The sequence below is a fragment of the Xiphias gladius genome, chromosome 16 (assembly GCF_016859285.1).
Source record: "Xiphias gladius isolate SHS-SW01 ecotype Sanya breed wild chromosome 16, ASM1685928v1, whole genome shotgun sequence".
Classification (NCBI taxonomy): Eukaryota; Metazoa; Chordata; class Actinopteri; order Istiophoriformes; family Xiphiidae; genus Xiphias; species Xiphias gladius.
Genome location: NC_053415.1, coordinates 12,045,223 through 12,070,156, shown reverse-complemented (window position 1 = coordinate 12,070,156; position 24,934 = coordinate 12,045,223). Strand labels below are relative to the sequence as shown.

General features: G+C 42.2%; 4 protein-coding genes across 4 annotated transcripts; 2 read left to right on the top strand and 2 right to left on the bottom strand.

Annotated features, from left to right (window-relative positions):
• Window positions 1-1,912: 1,912 nt before the first annotated feature.
• On the bottom strand, window positions 1,913-5,039 carry LOC120802014 (tubulin alpha chain). The gene is made up of 4 exons (XM_040149436.1): window positions 4,973-5,039; window positions 3,601-3,823; window positions 3,220-3,368; window positions 1,913-3,017 (listed from the first exon to the last, which is right to left on the bottom strand). The coding sequence occupies exons 1-4, from the start codon at window positions 4,973-4,975 to the stop codon at window positions 2,040-2,042; spliced, it is 1,353 nt and encodes a 450-aa protein (XP_040005370.1). The 5' UTR covers window positions 4,976-5,039; the 3' UTR covers window positions 1,913-2,039.
• Window positions 5,040-6,215: 1,176 nt separating this feature from the next.
• On the bottom strand, window positions 6,216-10,931 carry LOC120802016 (tubulin alpha chain-like). The gene is made up of 6 exons (XM_040149439.1): window positions 10,787-10,931; window positions 10,107-10,249; window positions 8,461-8,580; window positions 7,951-8,173; window positions 7,346-7,494; window positions 6,216-7,247 (listed from the first exon to the last, which is right to left on the bottom strand). Exons 3-6 carry the CDS (start codon window positions 8,461-8,463, stop codon window positions 6,273-6,275), a joined length of 1,350 nt encoding a protein of 449 aa, XP_040005373.1. The 5' UTR covers window positions 8,464-8,580; window positions 10,107-10,249; window positions 10,787-10,931; the 3' UTR covers window positions 6,216-6,272.
• A 95-nt stretch (window positions 10,932-11,026) lies between these two features.
• Window positions 11,027-16,789, top strand: LOC120802015 (tubulin alpha chain-like). The gene is made up of 4 exons (XM_040149437.1): window positions 11,027-11,169; window positions 14,073-14,295; window positions 14,896-15,044; window positions 15,506-16,789. The coding sequence occupies exons 1-4, from the start codon at window positions 11,167-11,169 to the stop codon at window positions 16,478-16,480; spliced, it is 1,350 nt and encodes a 449-aa protein (XP_040005371.1). The 5' UTR covers window positions 11,027-11,166; the 3' UTR covers window positions 16,481-16,789.
• An 887-nt stretch (window positions 16,790-17,676) lies between these two features.
• On the top strand, window positions 17,677-23,523 carry LOC120801532 (trans-1,2-dihydrobenzene-1,2-diol dehydrogenase-like). Its single transcript, XM_040148644.1, has 7 exons — window positions 17,677-17,930; window positions 21,306-21,417; window positions 21,628-21,791; window positions 21,887-22,139; window positions 22,343-22,467; window positions 22,619-22,769; window positions 23,136-23,523. The coding sequence occupies exons 1-7, from the start codon at window positions 17,841-17,843 to the stop codon at window positions 23,246-23,248; spliced, it is 1,008 nt and encodes a 335-aa protein (XP_040004578.1). The 5' UTR covers window positions 17,677-17,840; the 3' UTR covers window positions 23,249-23,523.
• Window positions 23,524-24,934: the final 1,411 nt, after the last annotated feature.

Here is a 24,934-nt window from a genome sequence, read left to right as displayed (position 1 = left end):
CACCGGGAAGAGACGGGCGGAGAGTCAGCCGCGTCCGACCCGCGTGCTGGTCTAAGACGCACGCGTTACGTCACCATCAGCTGAGAGAGCGAGCGAGAAAAAAAAAAAAAAAAAAAAAAAACAAACCTGAGCGTCTAGAACATGCCAGTGTCTGGGAACGTCATCGGACCCGCCCTGCCCCAGCGTCTGCCTGTTGCCCCGCGATAGTGTGGCTCAACCCATGGACGCACACGCGTGGGCCATAACCTGTCGAAACCAGCAGCTTCCAACGGGGGCAGCGGCTGTCTGCCCTACGGCCGAGCATTCAGGCCGGACCTCGAAAGCGAACAATCAGACCACGGATTCGCGGATATTTCGAAACGCTCCCGTTTCAAAATGTCACCGGCCAGATTATAGCCACGTTCCGTTAGACGAATTCACTTCACGCTCAGCTAAACTTCGGTGCGACTTCTACTCAGTTACTGTACTTAAGTACAAATGACTTGTTCTTGAGTATTTCTGTGGTATGATTCTTTCTTATACCTTTGTAGACTAATTTTTACTCCACTAAATGACCTACAACTTACAGATTTAAAACGTTCATCTAAAACACATTATCAATCACTATTATACATAGAAATGCCCAATAAAATTGGCTGCAGTTTAACCGCAACATTATGCAACATTAAAAATACTTGTGTGTTAATTAATCAGTGATAATAATCCATCAATATGTCTAATAATATAAAGCTGTGAAAAGGGCCATTCTGCCTAGAGAGAACTTTTACTTTTTATACTTTAGGTACATTTTGTTGGTTAATGCTTCTGTTCTTTTTCTAGAGTAAGATTTTGAGTGCATGACTTTGATTTATGTTATTGAGGTGCTATGAATAGCTTTAATTTAGGTAAAGGATTCAAATGCTTCTTCCAGTACTGCAACTTACATACAATACATTTCATTAGTGTTTAAAGTGTGATTCATTGCATTAGATTAAAATGTCCAACAGTATATAGAAGAGCTCTGCCTCAGACCCCCCTAACATCTTTCTTACACATTTATTATGATTAGTGCTAAGAAATCAAATAATTTATCAAGTAATAAATTGCTGATAATATAATTCTGACAAGGGCCTTCTGCTGCATAATGAGTCCTTTTACTTTTGGTACTAAGTACTTTTACTCGTGCAAGTTTTTGAAAACAGGACTTTTATTTGTAAGGGAGTATGTTACACTGTGGTATTGCTTTTACTTAAGTAAAAGATCAGAATACTTATATTCAGTCATAGCTGTAGCAAAGAAGAGCTCAATTCTGACATTTACTGTAGTGGACCAGAGACGTGAACTGTAACTTACAAATTTACTGTGTGACTCATCAGCGAAGTCACTGGTCAGGATCACATGATGAGCTCATGTAAAGTCATAGTTATGTGGACTGGTCAGTGATGTTTAATATGACTATTTATATGCTGCACAGTCTATGGACTAAACCAACTCCCACAACTTTCCTAGGTGCTTACGTTACTCCCATCTGGTGGCTGAGGCAAGGAATTGCAGGAACGAGTCCACCCCGGCACACGGTGCACTTTCTGGCTTGATCATCAACGGGGCACAAAAAAGCAGGAAATTGACAAAGGCAAAGAAACTGGAATTTCCTTTGTAAATGAATGGGAGCTGCACGTAATCTGAATCTGATATCCAGCAAAACACTGCAAGAAAATCCCCTCTATGAAGAGCCAATATAACAACATGTATATTGTAAAATTTATATTACATTATATTACATTATATGTATTTATTTTGATTTAAATATTTCGTTGGGTGCTATTAATGATTTTATTTTATTTTATTCTACTTCATTTTATTTTGTCTATATTTCTTATGCAGATAACAATCCTTGTAAATGCTGGAAGAGTTCAAGAATGAATACCAGTTCTTTTAAAAGGTTCATGAGAACTTTTTATTGATAATACTGCTATATCACCACCACAGGTTATCAGAATGTTGTTGGGAATGTGTTACGTTCATGATAACTTTTGGAATGTGTGATGATGTTTGACCCTTCAATATTCCTCTCCCTCTTCATCCTCCTCTCCCATGCTGTCAGTGCCAACCTCTTCGTAATCCTTCTCCAGGGCAGCCATATCTTCTCTGGCCTCTGAGAACTCTCCCTCTTCCATGCCCTCCCCAACATACCAGTGGACAAAGGCCCTCTTGGCATACATGAGGTCAAACTTGTGGTCGAGACGGGCCCAGGCCTCAGCGATGGCTGTGGTGTTGCTCAGCATGCACACAGCCCTCTGCACCTTGGCCAGGTCTCCACCAGGAACCACAGTTGGAGGCTGATAGTTGATGCCGACCTTGAAGCCTGTGGGGCACCAGTCCACAAACTGGATGGTGCGTTTGGTCTTGATGGCTGCGATGGCAGAGTTGACATCTTTGGGCACCACGTCACCACGGTACAGCAGACAGCAGGCCATGTATTTACCATGACGAGGATCACACTTCACCATCTGGTTGGCTGGTTCGAAGCAGGCGTTGGTGATGTCGGCAACTGACAGCTGCTCATGGTAGGCTTTCTCAGCAGAGATGACCGGGGCGTAAGTGGCCAGAGGGAAGTGGATACGAGGGTAGGGCACCAAGTTGGTCTGGAACTCTGTCAGGTCAACATTGAGGGCTCCATCAAAGCGAAGTGAGGCTGTGATTGAAGACACAATCTGGCCAATGAGCCTGTTCAGATTAGTGTAAGTCGGCCTTTCGATATCGAGGTTTCTGCGGCAGATGTCGTAGATGGCCTCGTTGTCCACCATGAAGGCACAGTCAGAGTGCTCCAGGGTGGTGTGGGTGGTCAGGATGGAGTTGTAAGGCTCCACAACTGCAGTGGAAACCTGGGGAGCTGGGTAGACGGCAAACTCAAGTTTTGATTTCTTTCCGTAATCAACAGAGAGTCTCTCCATCAGCAGGGAGGTGAAACCTGAACCAGTGCCTCCACCAAAGCTGTGGAAGATTAGGAATCCCTGCAGGCCAGTGCACTGATCAGCCTGAAAGGTAAATTGGTTTTGATTAATCAAAATCCCATTCCTGCTGCACAATCTTTAGTTTACTAAGGTATAAAATCAGAAATTGAATCCCTTTTCTTTCCTCCTTTTTATGAAAACAGCTATGGCAAAAATGTTTTTGCAGAGCTCAGAATCTTGATAAATGCTAAACTAACCCAGCAAACTCATATCACAAAGCTCTCACCAGTTTACGAGTCCTGTCCAGAACCAGATCAATGATCTCCTTGCCAATGGTGTAATGTCCACGGGCGTAGTTGTTGGCAGCATCTTCCTTTCCTGTAATCAGCTGCTCAGGGTGGAACAGCTGCCGGTAGGTTCCTGTACGCACCTCATCTGTAAAAGGGACAATTAAGGATGAGAGTAAGAACTAATGTCCCTATGTGAAGAATGTGCTAAATATTTTATTTGTTCTGATACTGTAATTAAATATGAGAAAGCATAAAAGTTGTAATACCTTGCCCAAAGTTAAAGTAGAGTATCATAAGTATACAATAGCCTTCCTAGCTCTTATGTGCACAAGTTAAAATTAAACAAAAAATAATGTAAAGTAATGTGGACTACTTACCAATGACAGTAGGTTCCAGGTCGACAAAGATTGCTCTGGGAACATGCTTTCCTGCCCCTGTCTCACTGAAGAAGGTGTTGAAGGAGTCATCTCCTCCTCCAATAGTCTTGTCAGAGGGCATCTGTCCATCTGGCTGGATCCCATGTTCCAGGCAGTACAGCTCCCAACATGCATTGCCCATCTGGGCTCCGGCTTGGCCGACGTGCATAGAAATACACTCACGCTGAATAAAAGGAGGGGGAGAGGTTGATTTCAGGTCACCTTACAAGTATGTTCAATTGAGAGGGTTCATGTTATTTGTTATAAAAATGGCAAAGGAACATAGAGCATCTATTGTATTTCCTTACTGCTCTATGGTGCTCACGTTCTTTCTTTGAACTCCATGATTTGTGACAATCTTTGGTATCATGTCTGCTCTCAGTTCAGATAGGTAACAGCTTAGTTGGTAAAGAAAGTTTGACTGCTGAACACTGTATGCCAGAACAGAATGTTTAAGGCTTTGGCTACTCAAAGTGTGTACAATCAAGTCAGCATTTGCTTGTGACTGCTGCTGCCTAGGGGTCGTTTATGATTTTTCCAAAAAAAAAAAAAAAAAAAAAAGAATGGAACATACAAAGTAAGGCAGTATGTGGCAGACAGGAAGGCCATGCCTCAAGAAAATGGGAAAACCTTCCCCCACTTCTCCATCCTGTATCTCCTCCCTTTCCTCATTCCCTCCCCTTTTGTGCCTCTCTCCTCCCCCATCCTGTCCAGCTGCATAGAGCGGTGTAACAGTCAGGGATGTCTCCCTCTTTCTCTCTCTCTCTCTCTGTCTCGCTCTCTCTCTCTGTCTCTCTCTCTACATCTCTCTCAAACCAAAAACTCCTAACAGCTGCAAAATGGCTGCCAACTAACTCATACTGCCTGGGCCAGACCACTCCTCTTTTCTCTCCTTTTTCTATCCATCCCCCCACTGCCACGATTACCCCGGTCACTCCTTCTTAGCCCAGAAAACTGTAATTCCTCAACAAACACACAATTATGATTCTAGTTACTTTTTTTCCCTTTATGTACATTTGTATAATGTTTTATGACTAGCTATAATATATAAAATAGAATGAAAATGTCAAAGCAGTCGAACTCATAAAGTGTCTGCCCTCTGATCTAGATTGTTCAGTTTCATTACATAAATTCAGCTCAAAACTACTATCATCTAATAGGATAAAGCTGTTTTCGTATCAGTAACCTTCAGCTCCACAGCAGATGCCTTATGAGCATTAAAGAAGCCTAGCTGTGTAATCCATGTAACGCTAAGAAACAGAGACAAAGGCAGGATGAAGGAAAGAGAGACTGGAAATTTCAAGGCTACGTCATCAGCCGAGCAGTTACTCACCATTTTGTCTGCTTGTCCTTCGACTGACGTTGAGGATTCAGACACAAGGCAGAAGTGCGGAAGAGAGGGAGAGTCAGGGTTTATATATGCGAGGATGTGGAGGGGGCAGGCAGGAAACCACAGCAAGCAGCTGCATAGCTCATTGGCGGGAGGGATCAGCAGTTTTAAAAAAAAGAGGGAAGTCCCTATTGCTTTATGATATGTTACACACCCTTGTATTTATCTGCTTTGTCTTTCAGTTTGAGATTAGATGCTTAGATGCTTCATGTTCTCTTTAGCACCTTTGCCCTGTCTCAATTTATGTGTGTGTGTGTGTGTGTGTGTGTGTGTGTGTGAGACTGTGATCATTTGCAGCTAAGCACTATTCAGAGTCACACATATAGCCACATATAGTATAGTCACACATGATGGAACAGTCTATGAAATTCTTTATTGTTGATCATCGAATGCAAAATATATTTTAATGATGGGAAAAGAAAATGGTGAGTAGTAAGCAACCTTAAAAATAATGTATTAAGACAGACATGACATGGCGCTATGCAGCAGAATACACATCATCACATTAGCAACCAATAAACCACTGAAATGTTAAGGATAAAAAAAAAATAAAAATACTTCCAAGAAATGTCGAGGCCAGTTTTCTACTCTTCTATGGTACAACTTTTTAACAGCCCTCTTAGGATCACAGAACTGTGATTCATACATAACTGGGATCCTTTTGTTCCTGCGGGCCACTGTCTGAGTATGAGCTACACAAACAACACTAGTCAGTGAGTTAGTCAGTTATTTTCTCTCTCTCCCGCTCTCACGAAGCACAGCTGAATGGCATATAGAAACTGACATAGGAGCCCTTTCATAACTTACATTCCACATGGGAGAGGATAGTGGGGGGAGGTGCACAAAAGAGAGGGTTTGGTCTAAGTGTCTCAGTGTGATACTGCAGAAAGAAAGGATCTTTAAAGGCCTAAAACAAGATATGTTTGACCACAAGATTAATGATTCAGGTAAATGTAATCCTCATGTTTTCAGACTTTCATTAATATTAAGATGTTCAGCTAAGATTTTGGATTAGGTTTGTTTTGTGAATTTGTGTCACAGACTCTTTGATTGTTTTAATAATAGGGAGAATTAAAATGTTTTATTTTCAGAGCCAAAAGGTAGTTCTGTTGCTGTATACATACGTTTGATACATACTGTATGTCTTTACTACAGTAAACTTTACTACTAAACTAAATGACCCATTTTAAAAATAGGGATGAATAATCAATTTACTTTGGCTGAAGTGCAGGCCTCAGTAAAGTCAGTATTCTTCTCCTTCTTCCTCCTCTCCCATGTTATCAGCACCCACCTCTTCATAATCCTTCTCCAGGGCAGCCATATCTTCTCTGGCCTCTGAGAACTCTCCCTCTTCCATGCCCTCCCCAACATACCAGTGGACAAAGGCCCTCTTGGCATACATGAGGTCAAACTTGTGGTCGAGACGGGCCCAGGCCTCAGCGATGGCTGTGGTGTTGCTCAGCATGCACACAGCCCTCTGCACCTTGGCCAGGTCTCCACCAGGAACCACAGTTGGAGGCTGATAGTTGATGCCAACCTTGAAGCCTGTGGGGCACCAGTCCACAAACTGGATGGTGCGTTTGGTCTTGATGGCTGCGATGGCAGAGTTGACATCTTTGGGCACCACGTCACCACGGTACAGCAGACAGCAGGCCATGTATTTACCATGACGAGGATCACACTTCACCATCTGATTGGCTGGCTCAAAGCAGGTGTTAGTGATATCGGCAACTGACAGCTGCTCATGGTAGGCTTTCTCAGCAGAGATGACCGGGGCGTAAGTGGCCAGAGGGAAGTGGATACGAGGGTAGGGCACCAAGTTGGTCTGGAACTCTGTCAGGTCAACATTGAGGGCTCCATCAAAGCGAAGTGAGGCTGTGATAGATGAAACTATCTGGCTGATGAGGCGGTTGAGGTTGGTGTAGGACGGGCGTTCTATATCGAGGTTTCTGCGGCAGATGTCGTAGATGGCCTCGTTGTCCACCATGAAGGCACAGTCAGAGTGCTCCAGGGTGGTGTGGGTGGTCAGGATGGAGTTGTAAGGCTCCACAACTGCAGTGGAAACTTGAGGGGCTGGGTAGATGGCAAACTCAAGCTTAGACTTTTTACCATAATCAACAGAGAGTCTCTCCATCAGCAGGGAGGTGAAACCTGAACCAGTGCCTCCACCAAAGCTGTGGAAGATTAGGAATCCCTGCAGGCCAGTGCACTGATCAGCCTGTAAATTTAATAGTTCAAGAATGTTAAAGTCAATTTATAAGTAATTCAAGCAAAATATATCAGAGACATGCACTACGCACTCTCAGGCAGTCTCACCAGTTTACGAGTCCTGTCCAGAACCAGATCAATGATCTCCTTGCCAATGGTGTAATGTCCACGGGCGTAGTTGTTGGCAGCATCTTCCTTTCCTGTAATCAGCTGCTCAGGGTGGAACAGCTGCCGGTAGGTTCCTGTACGCACCTCATCTGGAGAACAAAACAATAACATACCAACGGATTTACTGAATGAAAAATCCTAAAGTTTAATTACTATAAACAGCTTTGTATTGAAAAGTTTCTGTTTTGGTAAAAAGAAGAGCATCATCTGCATGTTCATTTTTTGTATAATGACAATGAAAATAGTGCAGTACTTGTTTTTTATTTCCCGTCAAAACGTAAATATGTTTGCATTTATTGTAATGAACTGAATGTGATACTGAGCTAGTCATCTCGGTGTTTTACATTTAAACAGGTTAATGTTTTATGTTGGATTTTTTTTTTTAATGTAAGCAAATGTACATTTAAACATTTTGAGAATGCAACAACCCCAACCCAATGTTCAGTCTCTAATACCCACATAGACTTGTTCTAAATAAAGCTACATAAATGCATGAAAACATCCAATCTATGTAATATATCTTCAGCTATTTAACTGGCACTGACCGATGACAGTAGGTTCCAGGTCGACAAAGATTGCTCTGGGAACATGCTTTCCTGCCCCTGTCTCACTGAAGAAGGTGTTGAAGGAGTCCTCTCCTCCTCCAATAGTCTTGTCAGAGGGCATCTGTCCATCTGGCTGGATCCCATGTTCCAGGCAGTACAGCTCCCAACATGCATTGCCAATCTGGGCTCCGGCTTGGCCCACATGAATGGAGATACATTCACGCTGCAGAGAGTGAGCAATACTGTTCAGTTACCAGAAGCATCAGTTTACTTTCTACATGTCTTTTACACAGAATTATATTAATTTTAATTTTATTTTAACTATTTATTATAATATACTCTACTCTGTCTGTTATGGACTGATAAAGATTTTTTTTAAATTGATTGATTTTGTCTTAATGTACAATATCTCACACTTCAATTTAAAAACCGACTTAGTTTTGACAAAATACAGTACATCTCACAGTGTTAATAAATACAGTAGGATTCACTTGGCAAACCATATCTTACCATAGTTTGTCTCTCTTCTCCAATGTCCAGGTATCGGTAAGAAGATGTAGCACTAAAGGCAGCTGTGTTTCTCAGTGCTTATATACCTGCAGCTTAAGGTGAACAGTGATTTGATCTGAGCTGTAATCAGAGAACGTACTGATGAGACCAGGATAAGATCGCCTGCTTGACTGAGATACACACAATGCAAAAGGAGGTCACCACCCTATTCATTGTGTGAGCCTGTGTGAGTTTTTTGTACCGGTGTGTATGTGAACCTCAAACCTTATGTAGTTTCACTGGGCAGTTTCGAATGCTTGGCTCAATGATGTAGGTTATGATAGGATAACAACCTCCTTTTGTCTTGGTCTTCTTCTGAAGAACACTTGTGGGAAATTCAAACAAAATACATGCTACAAATATATGATGAGAATATGATGTATCTACTGTATATGGAAAGACAGAATCTCTAAACACGTAACCTCTATTCTGAATCCCAGTGGCACCTTTAACGAACTAAAATGTACTGTTTGATTGAAAGGAAATACATTGTTTGTCAAGCCTACCACTTTCCCAAACTCTTTCCCTAAGTTGACATGAACTATCAGACTCAACCTCTTGAGAGAGGAGAGAAAATGAATACATGCGAATGGCCTCATAAGGCATCAGCTGAGTAAATGGAGTAAACAGTAACCGCCTGCTAGAGTGGTTTCACTACATGCAACGTAAGAGTCAACCACAGAGACAGCGCACCTTGGGTGTCCATGTCATTCCATTCAGATTTAAAAGCCTAGAAAGCCACTCATAACCAACAGGTTGTATAGTTCACATGTTTACAGACCTGTTCAATGTGACATTCATTTGGGTAGCACTAGCTGCCTGTTACAGTTAGCAGGAATAACCTAAACTGTTCATACAATGCCATGGCTTGAAAGTAGAACACTCAGCTCTTTGATATTTAATCCAAATCACATCACTTACAAGACCTAGGGGGCATCCACTGTAACGTCAAATGAGATCAAACCATATGGGAATGTTGATTCAGTAACATCTTCTCTCTTGTGATAAAGCACTGAGGCAATCTATGGCTTCACTCAAAAATGATACATATATACACTGTATACTTCCTCCTTGCTATCACCATCACAAATTATTTTCAGCCAAAAAAGCAGTGGATGTCAAAATAAAAATTGAAGATTAATGACTAACTCAGCACTAAGATACACTCTCTCTCGCTCTCTTAGAAACCATCCTGGGTGACTTTAAAAAAAAAAAAAAATTGTGGTAGCCAGCAAGATAAGAGTGATGCCACAGTGTCAACTGCACTGCGGTTCATTTTAAGGTTAGTTTCTCTCCTGAGGCTGCGACAATCTTTGATAACAGATACTGTGAATGATGTTAGTATTATATTCTTTTAACACAAAGCTCGCAAAGCAGTGTGGTGTAAATGGTATGCAGTGTTATCTCAAATGTACATGTTTTGGCTTCATATTGGTGCTTTACATCTGTACTTACAATGTGTTTTATTACTTTATAGAAAAGACGGGGGTGATTATAATACCAGCAATCATGCATTCATTTTATAAACCGTACAACACAATATATAGCAAATGTGAAGGCTTCTTTTTTTGCTGTAGAAGCTGAAATGTCATTGGGAAAGCACACACCTTGCTGTTGTCTTCTCATTTGTTTTGCTCTCATAGTTGTTGCTGAGTCATAAAGCTCTGACCCACATCCATTGTTTGAGAGTATAGGTCCCTAGTGCCCCACATTTAAGTCTCTTCACAAATGGGTCGTAATAATTGTATCGCTGAAAAGAAAGATGAAAAAAAAGACCAATCTGTGAACAAAATTAGATTTAAAAAATGTTTTTGACTAATTTTGCGGTCATGAGAGATAAATATGTTGTACAATTTTTTTCAATTTTATTGAACAAGCCACATATGGGGAACAAAGCAGGGTAACTGAGGGGTGACACAAATACAGAAACACTTCGCAGGACCCGCTGTAGGGGTGAACAAAGCGACTTCTACTCCGAGACGTCAAAGGACTGTCTCTCACGCTGTTTTCCTCAGCCGGTGACTGGCGGTGGAGCGACAACCACCTCTAGCTTTCGGCGACAGCGCCCCCCGTGAAATGGCCGTCTGAGGCTCCGCGTTACGGATTGCTTTGCAGTACGTCCGTCCCACCCACAAGCGAGGCGACTGCATAGGCGTAACCCCTGACCGTACTTTTGACAGGCGAACTGATTCACTCCGGGGTGTTATTTTTTTTTTTTTTCTGTTTCGTTTGTTTTTTCATGAAATGATTAACGTAAGAAAAACCACAGGACTCATTATTTCCCTACCATTACCGACAGTGGACGAGACTTTAAACAGCATTCAAATATCCCTCATCACGCAAGGATGGTGTGAGATACATAGAGTCATCGCTGTGTCTGTGGGCACTGCGCTCCCTTGTCCTCCTGCGGTATGCGGTAATGGCAGCGAAAGCGTGCTGCAGCCCAGTGGCCGTGCGCGCTCCCCGGTGCGCGCTCCCGTCGAAGAGACAGGTGGGAGTGGTTAGCAGTCGAATATAACGTGAGAGCTCCTCGCCCACCTGGCATTACTTACTCACTCGGACCACATTGACGGCCGCCGTGAGGGGGCCCCCCGCAGATAGCCTGAAGCGAACCGCAAGCTGTTTTGGTTTTTTTTCTCTTGAAGGACATTCTGCCAGGAAGCTACAATGGTGAGTGTCGTCTTTATTCTGACTCGAAGGAAACTTCCACCGCAGAAGTTCCGTTTGATTTGTATCTTCCAAATGAAAACTTCATCAGGAGTTGCACAAAAAAAAAAAAATATGACTCAGTAAATATTCAGTATTAGACTGTGCCAGGTTAAAGGTGCAATGCAGCAGCTGTGGGCAGGGCCCTCTGTGGCGTCCTGTAGCAGGAGCCCCCCTGTGTCAGAAATAGATCTTTCACTCTGCTCGATGCTGGCCTGGCTGAGCAGGTGTCGACGATTAGTCTACATTTTAAACAGTCTGATTCCCCCCCCCCCCCCCCCATCTATTGTATCAATAGTCAAGTATTTTTCAGATTAGATGAAAGAGCACTGCTAGATTCTCGAAAATAGCAATTTATAATTTTTTTTATAATGCCTCATCATGGGCTGCAGGGTGGTTAGGTGTGTGTGCGTGCGTGGCGTATACCTATGTGTGGTGAGGAGTTTAGGCGTGTCCCATAATAAACCTCTCAACAGGTCCGCTCAGATTGAGACAAGGCAGGTATTTGTGCGGAGCAGGGAATATTTTTTCCCCTCCGAATTCAAATGGCCAGGGTGTGGCTGTACAAGCGACTACATTTGCATTTCCTGTGACAGTATACAATGGCTTGGGCCAGACTTTAATCAACCTTAACAGTTTGAAAATTGTTTCCATACAGTAGAAAGCAAAGGTGATTGTTATTCATAGTAAAATGGGACTAATAGCTATAATCCCTGCCAAATGAAACGGACATAACCTTGCAGACTCTCTGAATGGGAATATTACTGGTGAAGTTTTTTTTTTTTTTAAATATATACCATGATAAGTCTTATGATTCAGTGTCAGGAACTGAACTAGCACTCACACACACATAGACACACACACACAGACAGACACACACAACCTCTGTGTTCTGTTTGCATAGTGTAGTATAAACACAGCTTGTTGGCTTTGTCAGTAGTGCTCATTACACAAAACAAAAACAAGTATCATTGTGTACTGAGTACAGTACTACAGTTATACCCGCCTTGATCAAATAGTCCTGGTACATAAAATTTAGTTTCTGTATTGTTAGTGGTAAAGTGCTTTTAACCTGGTCGGTGATGGCACCGAATTTAAAAGCAAGGCTTACCTTGGGAGCATGAATGTGCTCAGCAAATGTCAGGATAGCCAATCGCTTACTGTATGTTGTGTGCAAATCTGGTTCTAGTCGTGTATTGCCTGACTTAGCTGCCAAGACTGGAGCAGCAAAACAGGAAGGACCAGGATGTATTCCAAATCAACAATGTTCATCTTCGACCATGAATAGCCACGTGACATTGTTTGGCATTCTGGCCTATACTTTGTTTACAATGTTTAGAATTTGATTAAAGACACTGGAGGGAGGGTCGTTTATTGAGCACACAGAAATGACATTGGGTGCTTGGACGTGTTAAATTTTATGGTAATCTCACAGTAAGATTTTGACATGCGTACTCTCAAGGGGACGTTTTGGCCTGAGCTGGCAACAGGAGAAAGGTCAAAGGTTCATCACAACAGTCGTCTACATGGGACCACGAAATATCCACAATGGAAATACTCAGGCCAATTCACTTGTTAGATAGGTTTTAGGGAGAGGAAAAGTACTGGGTCTTTGGGTGTAGCCCTGCATTTACTGTCACTTACTCATTCTTGCGGTGATTTAAAAAAATAACGTCTCCGCATTCAAGTAACAAAATCATTTTGACAAAATAATCTGTGGCCTGTACATCGATCGTTCAGCCTCAACACTGACGAGATGACTTGCGCATTGTAGAAAAAACGCAATCTGGCAGCGACCACTATTTTCAGGACTGCCTGTCGGTGTTTACTGAAACAGTCAGCCTTTACTGCTAGGTGTCAGGTTTGCATGAGGAACCTAAAATAGCTGCTGCGCAGAGCTCTACTAACCTGGAAACCCAGGCCAATCTTTGTGTGTGTGTGTGTGTTTGTGGGGCGGGTCACCTTTGCTTTGGATTACTTCTGGTGATGAAGTACTACATACATCTGAAAAACCTTGTTAATCTGCGTGGTTTTAGTGAGATTTAACAGACGTTAAAATGATAACAATGTTCGCTAAACTTTTTCCCTCGCTTGCCCCCCATCCCTCACCCACCAGCACCTCCCCTCGTCCATCTGATCACTGAGAAGGGGAAAGTCTGGGGGGGGAAGGATAAAAATAGCAGCCTGACATGAACGAAGGTGGAAATCTACCTAATGTGAGAGGTTGTCACTGTTCTATGCAGTGGGATAAAATGATAGGGGCAGTGTTTAACTGAAAAATCAGACAATTGTGTCATGCAATATCCAAGTACAAAGAACATGAATTTAATTTGACTGTATTTATTTTTTTTTTTCTGGGATTTAGTTTAGATGTAACCATGATACTAGCATTACTGATAATCTGACTTTAGGCACTGGTTTGAGAAAAGCCAGTTGTCTTTACATCCAAGTCATTCATAGAATAAATGTTAAATGCTCAATTGTTCTCAGAACTCGACCTCCATTTTTAGTTCATGAGATTTGCTCATTGGCAGATGCGTGACAGCTGCAGCAAATCTGTTTTGTTTTGTTCTTTCCACTTCAGCCTTCATTCCCCTATATATGTCTTTGCTTCCACCTAGTGGCAGGATTCCTAAATTATTCCTTTGGATTCCTGCAACTGTAGCTTTTGTGTGTAAGATCTGATTATATCTTATAAACTTTGTTAAACATTTTGCCATTCATAAGTCTGCAGTCATAACAGTAGCTCCCTTAACTCACTGGAAAAGAACAACAAACTTCCTTGCATAGCCACTTTCTCTTCCCTCCTCTGTATTTCTTTCCTTCTCCCCGACCCTTATTCAACCTCTCCTATTCTTCCCTTTTAGCGCGAATGCATCTCTGTCCACGTAGGCCAGGCCGGTGTCCAGATGGGGAACACCTGCTGGGAGCTCTACTGTCTGGAGCATGGCATCCAGCCGGACGGCCAGATGCCCAGCCACAAGCCGATAGGAGGCCACGACGACTCCTTCACCACCTTCTTCAGTGACACTGGGGCTGGGAAGTACGTTCCCAGAGCAATCTTTGTTGACCTGGAGCCCACTGTGATTGGTCAGTAGTGTTGTGGAGTGGATTTTGTTTTGTTGTTAGGCATCAGTAATGAGATGACAGTATCATCTTTTGTGCACAGCATGTATTGTATCACTGTTCCAACACAGAGGCCCTAAAACTCTGTTTGAAGAGGAAGTTGTCATCTTACCTATTTCAGAAATTAAGTGTTTGAAGCCAGTTTATAGTTAAAGCTCAACTCTTCGTATTTTCCTGAATTGCTCAGCCTATAAACTTTGCATAAATATAACTTCAAGTAAATTTATAAATGTTTTAACAGCAACTGTGAATATTATCTTCACATAATTGACAATCAGGAAAGTAGATGCCACAATGTAAGTGCCAAGTATTTTGTTTTAGGAGACACTGCAGTTACATGTCAACATAAGACTAACTTTACTGACTTAAGGAATTGAAAAATATATTTTCCAAATGTTTCCATTTCATGTCTTTTGCCAAACCACATCAGCAGATCTGCATGCTGTACTAATTTAACGAAGAGAAGTGTCTTAGTGTCCTGGTGAAACGCTTTCCCCAGTAATAGCAGGCTGTATATCAGATGAATAAGTTATCTCAACATTGCTTTTGTCTTCAATTTTACAGATGAGGTGCGTACAGGAACGTACCGCCAGCTCTTTCACCCTGAGCAGCTGATCTCAGGAAAGGAGGACGCAGCCAACAACTACGCTCGTGGACATTACACCATCGGCAAGGAGATCATTGATTCTGTCCTGGACAGGATCCGCAAACTGGTAAGGCACTCCAGGGGTAGCCATCATGTTTTGATTCACATTCACACAGTTTTTCCCTTTTAACAAGGTTCCATACATTGAACCCCTCATTTTCATGGATCTGTGCTCTGAAAACTTGCACATACATGTTCAGCCAAGCAGGAATGAGCCTGCCAAATGTGACAGTTAGACCTGTACACAAACTTGAAAGCAGGCACCAGTCTACATTAAATGCTTTAAGCAACTTTACACAATAGCAAATACAGCAGCCAACTATGGGTTTGTCTACAGCCTACTTCTATCAACACAAATATAGTACTCATAGAAAAAAAATATGCTGCTATTCTACAAAAAATTAGGGTTATCAAAAGATTAATATTGTAATTATTGAAAGAACTTGAGCATGTATAGAAATTATAATAAGCTGTTTCGGTTTTTTTATTTTTATGTAAGTGTTTGAAATCATTTATTTGTATCCATAGGCTGATCAGTGCACCGGTCTCCAAGGCTTCCTGGTATTCCACTCCTTTGGCGGAGGCACTGGTTCAGGTTTCACCTCCCTGCTGATGGAGAGACTCTCTGTTGACTTTGGCAAAAAGTCAAAGCTTGAGTTTGCCATCTACCCAGCCCCCCAAGTTTCCACTGCAGTTGTGGAGCCTTACAACTCCATCCTGACCACCCACACCACCCTGGAGCACTCTGACTGTGCCTTCATGGTGGACAACGAGGCCATCTACGACATCTGCCGCAGAAACCTCGATATAGAACGCCCGTCCTACACCAACCTCAACCGCCTCATCAGCCAGATTGTTTCTTCAATCACAGCCTCACTTCGCTTTGATGGAGCCCTCAATGTTGACCTGACAGAGTTCCAGACCAACTTGGTGCCCTACCCTCGTATCCACTTCCCTCTGGCCACTTACGCCCCGGTCATCTCTGCTGAGAAAGCCTACCATGAGCAGCTGTCAGTTGCCGAGATCACCAACGCCTGCTTTGAGCCAGCCAATCAGATGGTGAAGTGTGATCCTCGTCATGGTAAATACATGGCCTGCTGTCTGCTGTACCGTGGTGACGTGGTGCCCAAAGATGTCAATGTGGCCATCGCAGCCATCAAGACCAAACGCAGCATCCAGTTTGTGGACTGGTGCCCCACAGGCTTCAAGGTTGGCATCAACTATCAGCCTCCAACTGTGGTTCCTGGTGGAGACCTGGCCAAGGTGCAGAGGGCTGTGTGCATGCTGAGCAACACCACAGCCATCGCTGAGGCCTGGGCCCGTCTCGACCACAAGTTTGACCTCATGTATGCCAAGAGGGCCTTTGTCCACTGGTATGTTGGGGAGGGCATGGAAGAGGGAGAGTTCTCAGAGGCCAGAGAAGATATGGCTGCCCTGGAGAAGGATTATGAAGAGGTGGGGGTCGACTCATTTGAGGAGGATGAGGAAGGAGAGGAATATTAGACAGGCTTAGCTGTGTATCATTTTCAGGGACAAAATTAATCAGTTATTTATTGAATAGAAAAAGTAGAACATATTTTGCATGTTGATTTCAAATTCAGAAATATTTATTTTATTTACTTTTTTTTTTTTTTAATTTAAACAGGTACCATCAGCCTAAAGGTCTGATGTTATTTGTTTGATGTGCCATTTTTGACTGGTCTTGTGTCAATATCTACCTTTTTATTATTGTTTTATCAAAATGACATTATGCAATAATGGAATTTTTATGTTTGAAATGTGTCGTCGCTGAATAAATCTTCCCTGCAAACATACTGCCTTGTTGTGTTTTTTTTTTTTTTTTGTCTCAAGCATTAAAAATGAGTCCTTTTTCTGTGAAGCATGACACTTTTAAAAAAAATAGATATAATTCCTGTTATAAGCAGCTCATTTCTATTTGATTTTTGCACCCGTTTAAATCCAGTCAGGTGGGATGTCGAGCTTTTGCTGTGTCACTGCCTCACCCAACTCTGGAATGTTGATTGTCTGCAGCCAGAGGAGTCCAGTCAAATCCAGTTTACGGAGCTGCTTTTACTACTTCCACTGAGAAGGAGCTTTACAGATAAAGATATATGCATGATAACATAATGTATATGGTGGAGGTGGTCGAGTCACTTTACTGCATACTGGGAAGCCCCGACAAATGCTACAGAGAATTGGCAATTTTTTTTTTTTTTTTTTTTAATATATATTTTTTTTTTATTTACCTCAGTCCATGTTTCAGCTCGGACTAATTAAAAGCAATCAAGCTAATTCTGATTCTTTTTTCCTGTGATATATTGTTACAACACAGGCCTTATGTCACGATATCTTTCTATCCAGTGTGGACGCGCCTCTGGTGGAGGTTTTTGGCTCCTCAGCACGGTTGCCAGGTCCGCGGTTTTCCCCTCGGAATTGGGCTACTTTTGAAGCGTTGCCGCGGGTTGAATTTTTTTATTTATTTTTTTGTCCGCTGGTTTGGGTAGACCTATTGTGCACGCAAGTTACACGAATAAAGTCTATACATAAAAATCCAGGCGTTAAATTAAATAATTTATTTATGCCCATATCCTACCACACACAAACACTGCGGAAAACTACTTTTAATGCTGGCAAGCTAGACATTCATGGTATTACTTTGTAGATATTACAATGTTGCATATTTAGAGGGCTGGTATTGGGCTGATTTTGCCACACAGACCTGGCAACCCTGGCGTTCAGCAGTTGGAGAGATTTACAGGGAGCAGAGATCAACTCGACGACACGGGGTTGTGTGTTATCCATCTGCAGAGCGACGTGGAGTTTACTTCGGTTGGCAATAAAAAAAAATCGACGCCAGCTTGTAATGGCAACGCGCTGGGGGATATGCAGTGCCGGTAAAATTAGTCACGACTTCTCGGTTGCTTTGCGGACCCTGAGTCCCGGGGACCACGAGGTAATTAGTTGTTGTTGTTTTTTTCAGCTGATGTGCACACTGTCGGCGTGTTCTTTGATTTGAGAGAGGACAGACTCAAAATACCATTTAACCTTTTACTTCAAATTGTAATATTATAAAATAGCTAATCGCCCAGAAAAAAAGGAACCCCAAACGAAACTTGCACATAATAATATCATATTGAATATGAATGTGATTGGTGAACTATAGTCGGGGAGGGGCCGTGGTTTAGACTTAGCCCTATTAGGTGCGCAGACTGGTTCCAGCCTCTAGGCACCGGACCACATCCAATCCCGGGAGACAGCGCCCTCTAAGAAAACAAGCCCTGCCTCTTTGTTTACTTCCTGGTTCTGACTCACGTGACTAGCTGAGCTGTTTCTGGGGGGGGGGGCTGTCCTGTCCTGCCACCTCTGGTACCTGCATTCAGGGCCGCTCTGTGCATGCGCGCATATCAGTAAACTCTTTAAGTGTTTCATCTTCCGTGAGGGAGTGTGGGATGTGAGTGCAAACTGTGAACAACGCATTCTGCCTGTGACAGGTCAGTACTGTCCCTGTGTTAACTCTTCACACCGCGGAGCTAATGCTTAAAACCTTCCCACTGCATGTAACAGACAGCTCTTATAATTTGAACTTCACTTTAACAATGTGCAAAAATATAAATAAAATAAAAAAAAGGAAAAAATTCAACCCAATAACACCTACCAAAACGATGCATAAGGGGGAAAGTGTTTATTTCACAAAGAAAGTTAATGAGAAAGACTGTCTTCTTCCTCCAGAATTTTTTTTTGCATCAAAATGACACATGAATAGAATAGATCTTTCTGCCAGACATCAACACATTGATGTGCTCAACACAAAAAGATTGTTAGAGACAATGTTTTTCTGCTCAAATATTGGCTACCAAATGTTTCTTGGGCAGCTGGCTGTCATTTCAATGTTATTTCATGCACAAGAAAGTTCACACGTGGGTCTGAATGTTTATTCATCTAGATGCAGAGCATAAACACACAATAAACACACAAATGCAATAAAGAAACAAAAACAATTTTTTTGTTTTTCCCCAAAATCCAGTATTTTGGAAAACTTGTGTTGTGAATGTAACACTTAACATACCCAGCAGGAGAAAACCACAAATGGAAAATGTAAGAAATGAACACTGCCTCCTATTTTGGTCTGGCCACAACACCTCATCTCCATCATAACCAATGTTCTCCCTGGCTAGAGAGCGGGGAAAGAATGTTCTGGAGTGATGGATCCAGCTGCCGAAAGCAATGTGCCTTGCCATTACATGTACAAGTCTCTGAACTTTACTGGAGGGATGAACACCATTGTTCCGAAAGCTATTCCCTCATTTGGTGTTTTGATGATGTGGTGGAGAGCACTGTCTAACATGTTGGTCCAAAATCTCCCATAGGTGTTCAATTGGGTTGAGATTGGCTGACTACGATGGCCATAGCATATGATTCACATCATTTACATACTCATCAAACCGTTCAGTGACCCCTCGCGCCCTGGGGGCATTGCTATCCCTTTTCTCCACTAATTTTTCAGGTTTTGCCTTTAATTTGTCACCCATCTGTATTTGGGCTGCTCTGGTCCACCCCACCCGCTTGGCTAGAATGAGGATGCCATGTATTGTGTCCAGGAATGTGATGACAAGGGTGGTGTTGTAGGGACCAAGGGCGGTATGGTGATAGAGGACGCCTCGCTGGCTAATGGCTGTGCACATGGTGGTATTCCCTCCACACTTTCCAGCGACATTCACAGTGGCACGGTGGCCGATAATGCTCCGTCTACAGCCCCTGCTTTTGGCTAGGTTAAAGCCAGCTTAATCAATACAAATATAAACGTGCTGAAATGCAACGGCATCCAGTTCCAAGACTCTCGGAAACAGACAAGATAATATGAGAAATTGACCTGGAGCAGTCAATATGGTGAAGCACAATACACTGGATTACAGTTCTGTAGTGTGTCTACACAGTGCTTATATGATAGTGAATTCACAATATAGTACTTATTTGCTCATATTCATAGCGCTGTCCTTTAACTCTCTCTGAGTTTTGCTGAAATGGCACCCTGTAGACCTGTTTCATTCAGATTGAGTTGCACTGTAATACACAGTTCAATGTAGACAAGCCAACCTGGTGAATGTTATTGAATATTGTGTTGTCTGCTATTATATGGTTCTGGATTTCTCGTATTCTGATGATATTGTTCACCAACACCACTATGTGCAAAATAGCGGTCTCCTGTTCTGGTGTGAACAGCCCGTGTATTCCATCATGGCCTGGTCGTCTCTCAATGCTGGAGAAGATCCAAAAATATGATATGACTGGTCTTTTTTTCAGTATGAAATGACATTACTGTAACATTGGCCAACAGTCACTGAGTAACATAGGCCTACAGATATGTTAGCCTGCAGCATACTACAGCATACATACATAACGAGCAGTGGCATAGTGTAGACAGCAGGTAATTTACCAGTTCTCATTAATGAATGTACGGATGATGGATGCAACTGTGTGGCAGCTCAGGTTGGGCTGAACTCTCTGCCCAGCCTCCCTCATACTCACTCAATATTGACGGTCAACCAATGTGGCCCTGATCTCGTCTGAGACAACTGACCTTCCTGGTCCTCCTATTTCTTCTCTTACTCTTACTTCTTGACCTCTAGCTCTTGCTTCACCATTGACCTCCATTTTCCTCCAAAACAGGAGAGCTCATTTGTGGCCTTTTTTTTAATAGTGCTAGAACTATGAATGCTGAGTGAACACTTTAATAACTAGTGTTTACACCTGTGAGGAGTGGGTGCCAACTGGTAAATAAAGCTTGGCATTGTGATTGGCATTGCTTTCCAAAGGGACACACAATTTTAATTTTGAATGTTTTGATTAATGTAGAGAACTGTTGGAAGTGTTTTGCAAAAAGTGTGATTTAGAACTGAAGACTGAGTGTTAAGCAGAAATTGCGCTTGCAATTTTGCAGGCTAGGTTTAGGGATTTGGTACATGTGTTTCAGGTTTCAGTGATTGTGTTTCAAGTTCCAATTTGAGTGTGTAAACAATTGTAAAAATCTGTAAACTTTGTTAGGTTGCAACAGCTTAATTGTTTTTAACTATACCTTTTTATTAGCATTACTGAGCAGGGAGTACAGAAATGTGTCCGTACATCCTGAAATGTATGACGTAATGAGTGACACCATCTTTCAAAGTCTATTGTCTTACTAATTTCTTAAATTATGGTTGCATCTGTGTTTCATTTGTTGACAGATTTCTGCTCACATTTTCATCGGTATTTAATTTTTGGTGAATATTCATTAATTACAAATCATTGTACATACATTTTACATTAACAAAACATTTTCTTTCATTCTCAGATAGTGGCTGTCGCAGCCAGGAACCTGCAGCATGCTGAAGAATTTGCCAAAAAGCACAACATCCCTAGATCATATGGAAGTTATGATGAGTTGGCAAAAGATGCAGACGTTGGTGGGTTCTACTGGCAGCATATGGCGTAATGTTGTGGTCTAAATGAAGAAATCCTACTCAGCTAAAGTGTCTTTAGGCCAGTCATTGAATCTCCACCTGCTTCAGGAATGTTAATCTTTAGTGGACTCTGCATTACAGACTTGCATATAAGTGAAATATTAAATAAACATTTCTAAACACTAGTCTCTCCATCCCTCTCTCTCTCTCCAGATGTGGTATATGTTGGCACCATCCATCCTTTCCACCTGAGTACTGGCAGGCTCTTCATGAAGTCTAAAAAGAATGTGCTGATTGAGAAGCCCCTGGCCATGAATTCAAGGGAGGTGCAGGAACTCATCACTGCAGCCCGAGACAACAGTGTCTTTCTCATGGAGGTAACATACAGCATAAAAATATATCCCCTTTCAGCCAAAATCACATTTATCATTTACCATTCATCTGTCCAATCCATCCCATGTCTCCCTTCCAGGCAATTTGGACACGTTTTTTTCCTGCATCCCTGGAGGTGAGGAGACTGCTGCAACAGGGGGAGGTAGGTGATGTTCAGATGGTGAGGGCTGATCTGGGGGCTCCGCTCAGTCACATCCCCCGCCTGGCCGAGAGGAAGCTAGGAGGGGGGGCACTGCTGGACCTGGGCATCTACTGTCTGCAGTTTGTCTTCATGTGCTTTAATGGCGAGAGGCCCGAGTCCATCCAAGCCACGGGGCATTGCATAGACACAGGTGATTGTCTCAGAAAAGTCCATTTACCAAGCAAATATTCCTGAAATGATCTCTATAGCAAATAAAGACTAATACTCTAATGAAATATTTACCATTTGGAAACCCTGATACCTATTCTTACAAGAGTCCAGAGGTCCTCTATCAAGGAAATTAAAGGACACTTAAGATTCCAGTGAATTCAAAGCTGTCTCTACATTGTCCAGGTGTTGATGGAACTGCAGTTTTGGTCCTGAAGTTCGCAGGGAACAGACTAGCCATCTGCACTTGTTCCATCACCATGATGCTGACCTGCGATGCGGTTATCACTGGGACCAAAGGCACCATAAAGGTAACAAGAAACGCAGCATGCAGGAAGAAAAGTTGAAATGTCTCTGCCCAGAAATACATAATTGATCAAGTAACGCAGGTATGTTAATATGCCAATATCTAACAATTCATGCAAGGTCAGTTTTAATGTATTTCACTTATTTCCACATAAGGTGCCCCGCCATATGTGGTGTCCTACAACGTTGGAGGTAAATGGGAAGGAAATGCAATTTCCCCTGCCGGAGACGGGCATGCCACTTAACTTCACCAACAGTACAGGTCTACGATATGAGGCTGATGAGGTCCGCCGCTGTCTGCTGAAAGGTCCAGGATGAATTAATGCATAAAATTGGAACAGCTGTAGCATTTACAATTGATCCATATTGATGTGAAATGTTTTATCTGTCAAGATTTTCAGTCCTTTGTTACATTATATCCAAGTGTGAATGTGATGCTTAAGATTTAAATAACTTATCCAGACTAATTAACAATCCAGTGTACCTTAAGTGACAAAATTTTTAGTGTGAAAATGTGTGATTGACTTCTTTGTTAGTACTGAGCTAATAATAAAATGTAAAAAACAAATTGCACACACTGTTTTTGCTGCAAATGTTACATGATCCAGCTTGGGATTGTCTCTTGTTGTCGTCCCTTGCTTATCGTTATTTGTGTTTTCTTGTTCCCCTGTAGGACTAAAGGAGAGTCCGGGGATGCCATGGGCTCACTCCAGCCTATTAGCAGAGGTTATAGATGAGGCGAGAAGACAACTGGGGGTGACATATGACCAGGACAGCATTCAGTGATGTGTTCTAAGTGACAACTAGTGAGCAGACCTTTACCTCATCATGCAGAATGATGAAATGTTTCCTACTGAGTTCAACCATCATTCATTGTTTTTTTTTTTTTTATGTGCTTTCCTACTGTGACATGTCAAAGTATCTTCTTTGATAATAGTCTGTTACAGTCTTAATAGCAACCTCTTTCCCTTATTGTTTTGATTTTTGTTTTTTTCAGTTTCATTTTGAACAAATTTCAGTGACTCCATTGTCTTCTCATTAGGCAAATAAACTCAAGTGAAAAGCATCAAACTGCTGGGTTGTTCTTTTTACAATTTGAATTTAATTGACTGAATAGGAAATACGGTTACTTGTTAAAATTCAATCATTTTCATATTTAACATTCAGTGAACATCACTATATTTAGAAAATTGTAAAAACTAAACAACTTTTGATTATTGGTTGCTAGTCAACAGTACAGACGCGTTCCAGTTGAGGGACAAATAGAGGGTCTTTGCCCAGGAGGTTGTTCCACTCCGGATCCTGGAAGAATGGATGTGCTTTAAGCTCACTGGCTCCTCCTGGAAGAAGTACAACAATCAAACATTTAGTTTGTACATCTACAAATCTTGGGCCCGGTCTCTCCACACCGCCTCCCCAGCCCCTCTAATATCTTCCTTTGTTACAAAAACACTCAGTTAATGTGAACTTTCCTTCAAAGGTCTCTGGAGCTCTCAGCGGTTATCAGGACCTAGACTCTCTATGGACAACCTTCTCATTAAGGTTTATCAAGCTAGTCTCATTCCTGTTACATCTAGTGCACCTCTAACCCTGACACCCATTAGTACTATAATAAAAATGGAGAACGCTGAGCAGCTGGGACACAAAGCAACAGGAAAAGTCTTCGTTCGGGAGATGCAGAGTCACAAGCTGGTAATATACTGTATGCTACCTGGATTTACTGTTGGAGCGCAGTAATTCAAACATCACCAAACACCAGAAGCGGATAGTTGGCACTATAATGAAAATTGTATAAGTCAGTAATTTTGTTGGTTTGCTGAAGTAATTCCATGCAGCAATACTTTCACAAAACAGCTCTACACTACTACTGCACTGTCGTCGTGGGCAGAATAACAGACTGAGGGGCCTGGAGCAGAGACTGAGCCTTCTCTGTTACAGGCACCGGCCTACAATACTTTCAGTGGTAGACAATTATGAGGCGCACACACCTCAAATCTGGGCCTGCACGTAGTCACAGTGGTGGCATTAAATCAGTGCTCTTAGCTACTGTATGTGTGGAAACCAGCTGGAATTCACCGGCCTATTACTCCACAGGTTTTTCACCGAGCAGCGTATGTGTCCTACTGTATTCATCCACGTGTCCATCATTTGTAAAGCTGCCACTTACCTGTACCCAGGCGCTTCATACATTTCCTCTTCAGGAGACAGGTGATGAGGTCCCGGGCATCAGCTGACGCAGCATCTGCCCCCTGTGGCCAGATGAGCTTATCTGGAAAAAAAAAGCTGATAACAGTCATCTGATTAAGTAATTTTAAAAAATTGTCTATGCCACCAAAGGTATTGGCAGAATTCTTTTAGGAAAACCTAATTAACAACGTGTAAAGATTAAAATCCAAAATCTAAAAGGAACAAGGAATGAAAGCTCCATGTCAGAGTTTTATGAGAGAAGCTAAATCATAAAGTGGGAGAATG

Bases quoted from the DNA above. Each gene is read 5' to 3' on its own strand.
- LOC120802014 (XM_040149436.1), bottom strand. The intron at 3,369-3,600 runs GTAAGTAGTCCA...TCCCTTTTACAG, and splicing joins CCTGGAACCTACTGTCATTG to ATGAGGTGCGTACAGGAACC. The intron at 3,018-3,219 runs GTGAGAGCTTTG...TTTACCTTTCAG, and splicing joins TGGACAGGACTCGTAAACTG to GCTGATCAGTGCACTGGCCT.
- LOC120801532 (XM_040148644.1), top strand. From the start codon at position 17,841: ATGGCAACGCGCTGGGGGATATGCAGTGCCGGTAAAATTAGTCACGAC. The intron at 22,140-22,342 runs GTGATTGTCTCA...TACATTGTCCAG, and splicing joins GGGGCATTGCATAGACACAG to GTGTTGATGGAACTGCAGTT. The intron at 22,770-23,135 runs GTCCAGGATGAA...GTTCCCCTGTAG, and splicing joins CCGCCGCTGTCTGCTGAAAG to GACTAAAGGAGAGTCCGGGG.
- LOC120802015 (XM_040149437.1), top strand. The intron at 14,296-14,895 runs GTCAGTAGTGTT...TCAATTTTACAG, and splicing joins CCTGGAGCCCACTGTGATTG to ATGAGGTGCGTACAGGAACG. The intron at 15,045-15,505 runs GTAAGGCACTCC...TTGTATCCATAG, and splicing joins TGGACAGGATCCGCAAACTG to GCTGATCAGTGCACCGGTCT.
- LOC120802016 (XM_040149439.1), bottom strand. The intron at 7,495-7,950 runs GTCAGTGCCAGT...TTTGTTCTCCAG, and splicing joins CCTGGAACCTACTGTCATCG to ATGAGGTGCGTACAGGAACC. The intron at 7,248-7,345 runs GTGAGACTGCCT...TTAAATTTACAG, and splicing joins TGGACAGGACTCGTAAACTG to GCTGATCAGTGCACTGGCCT.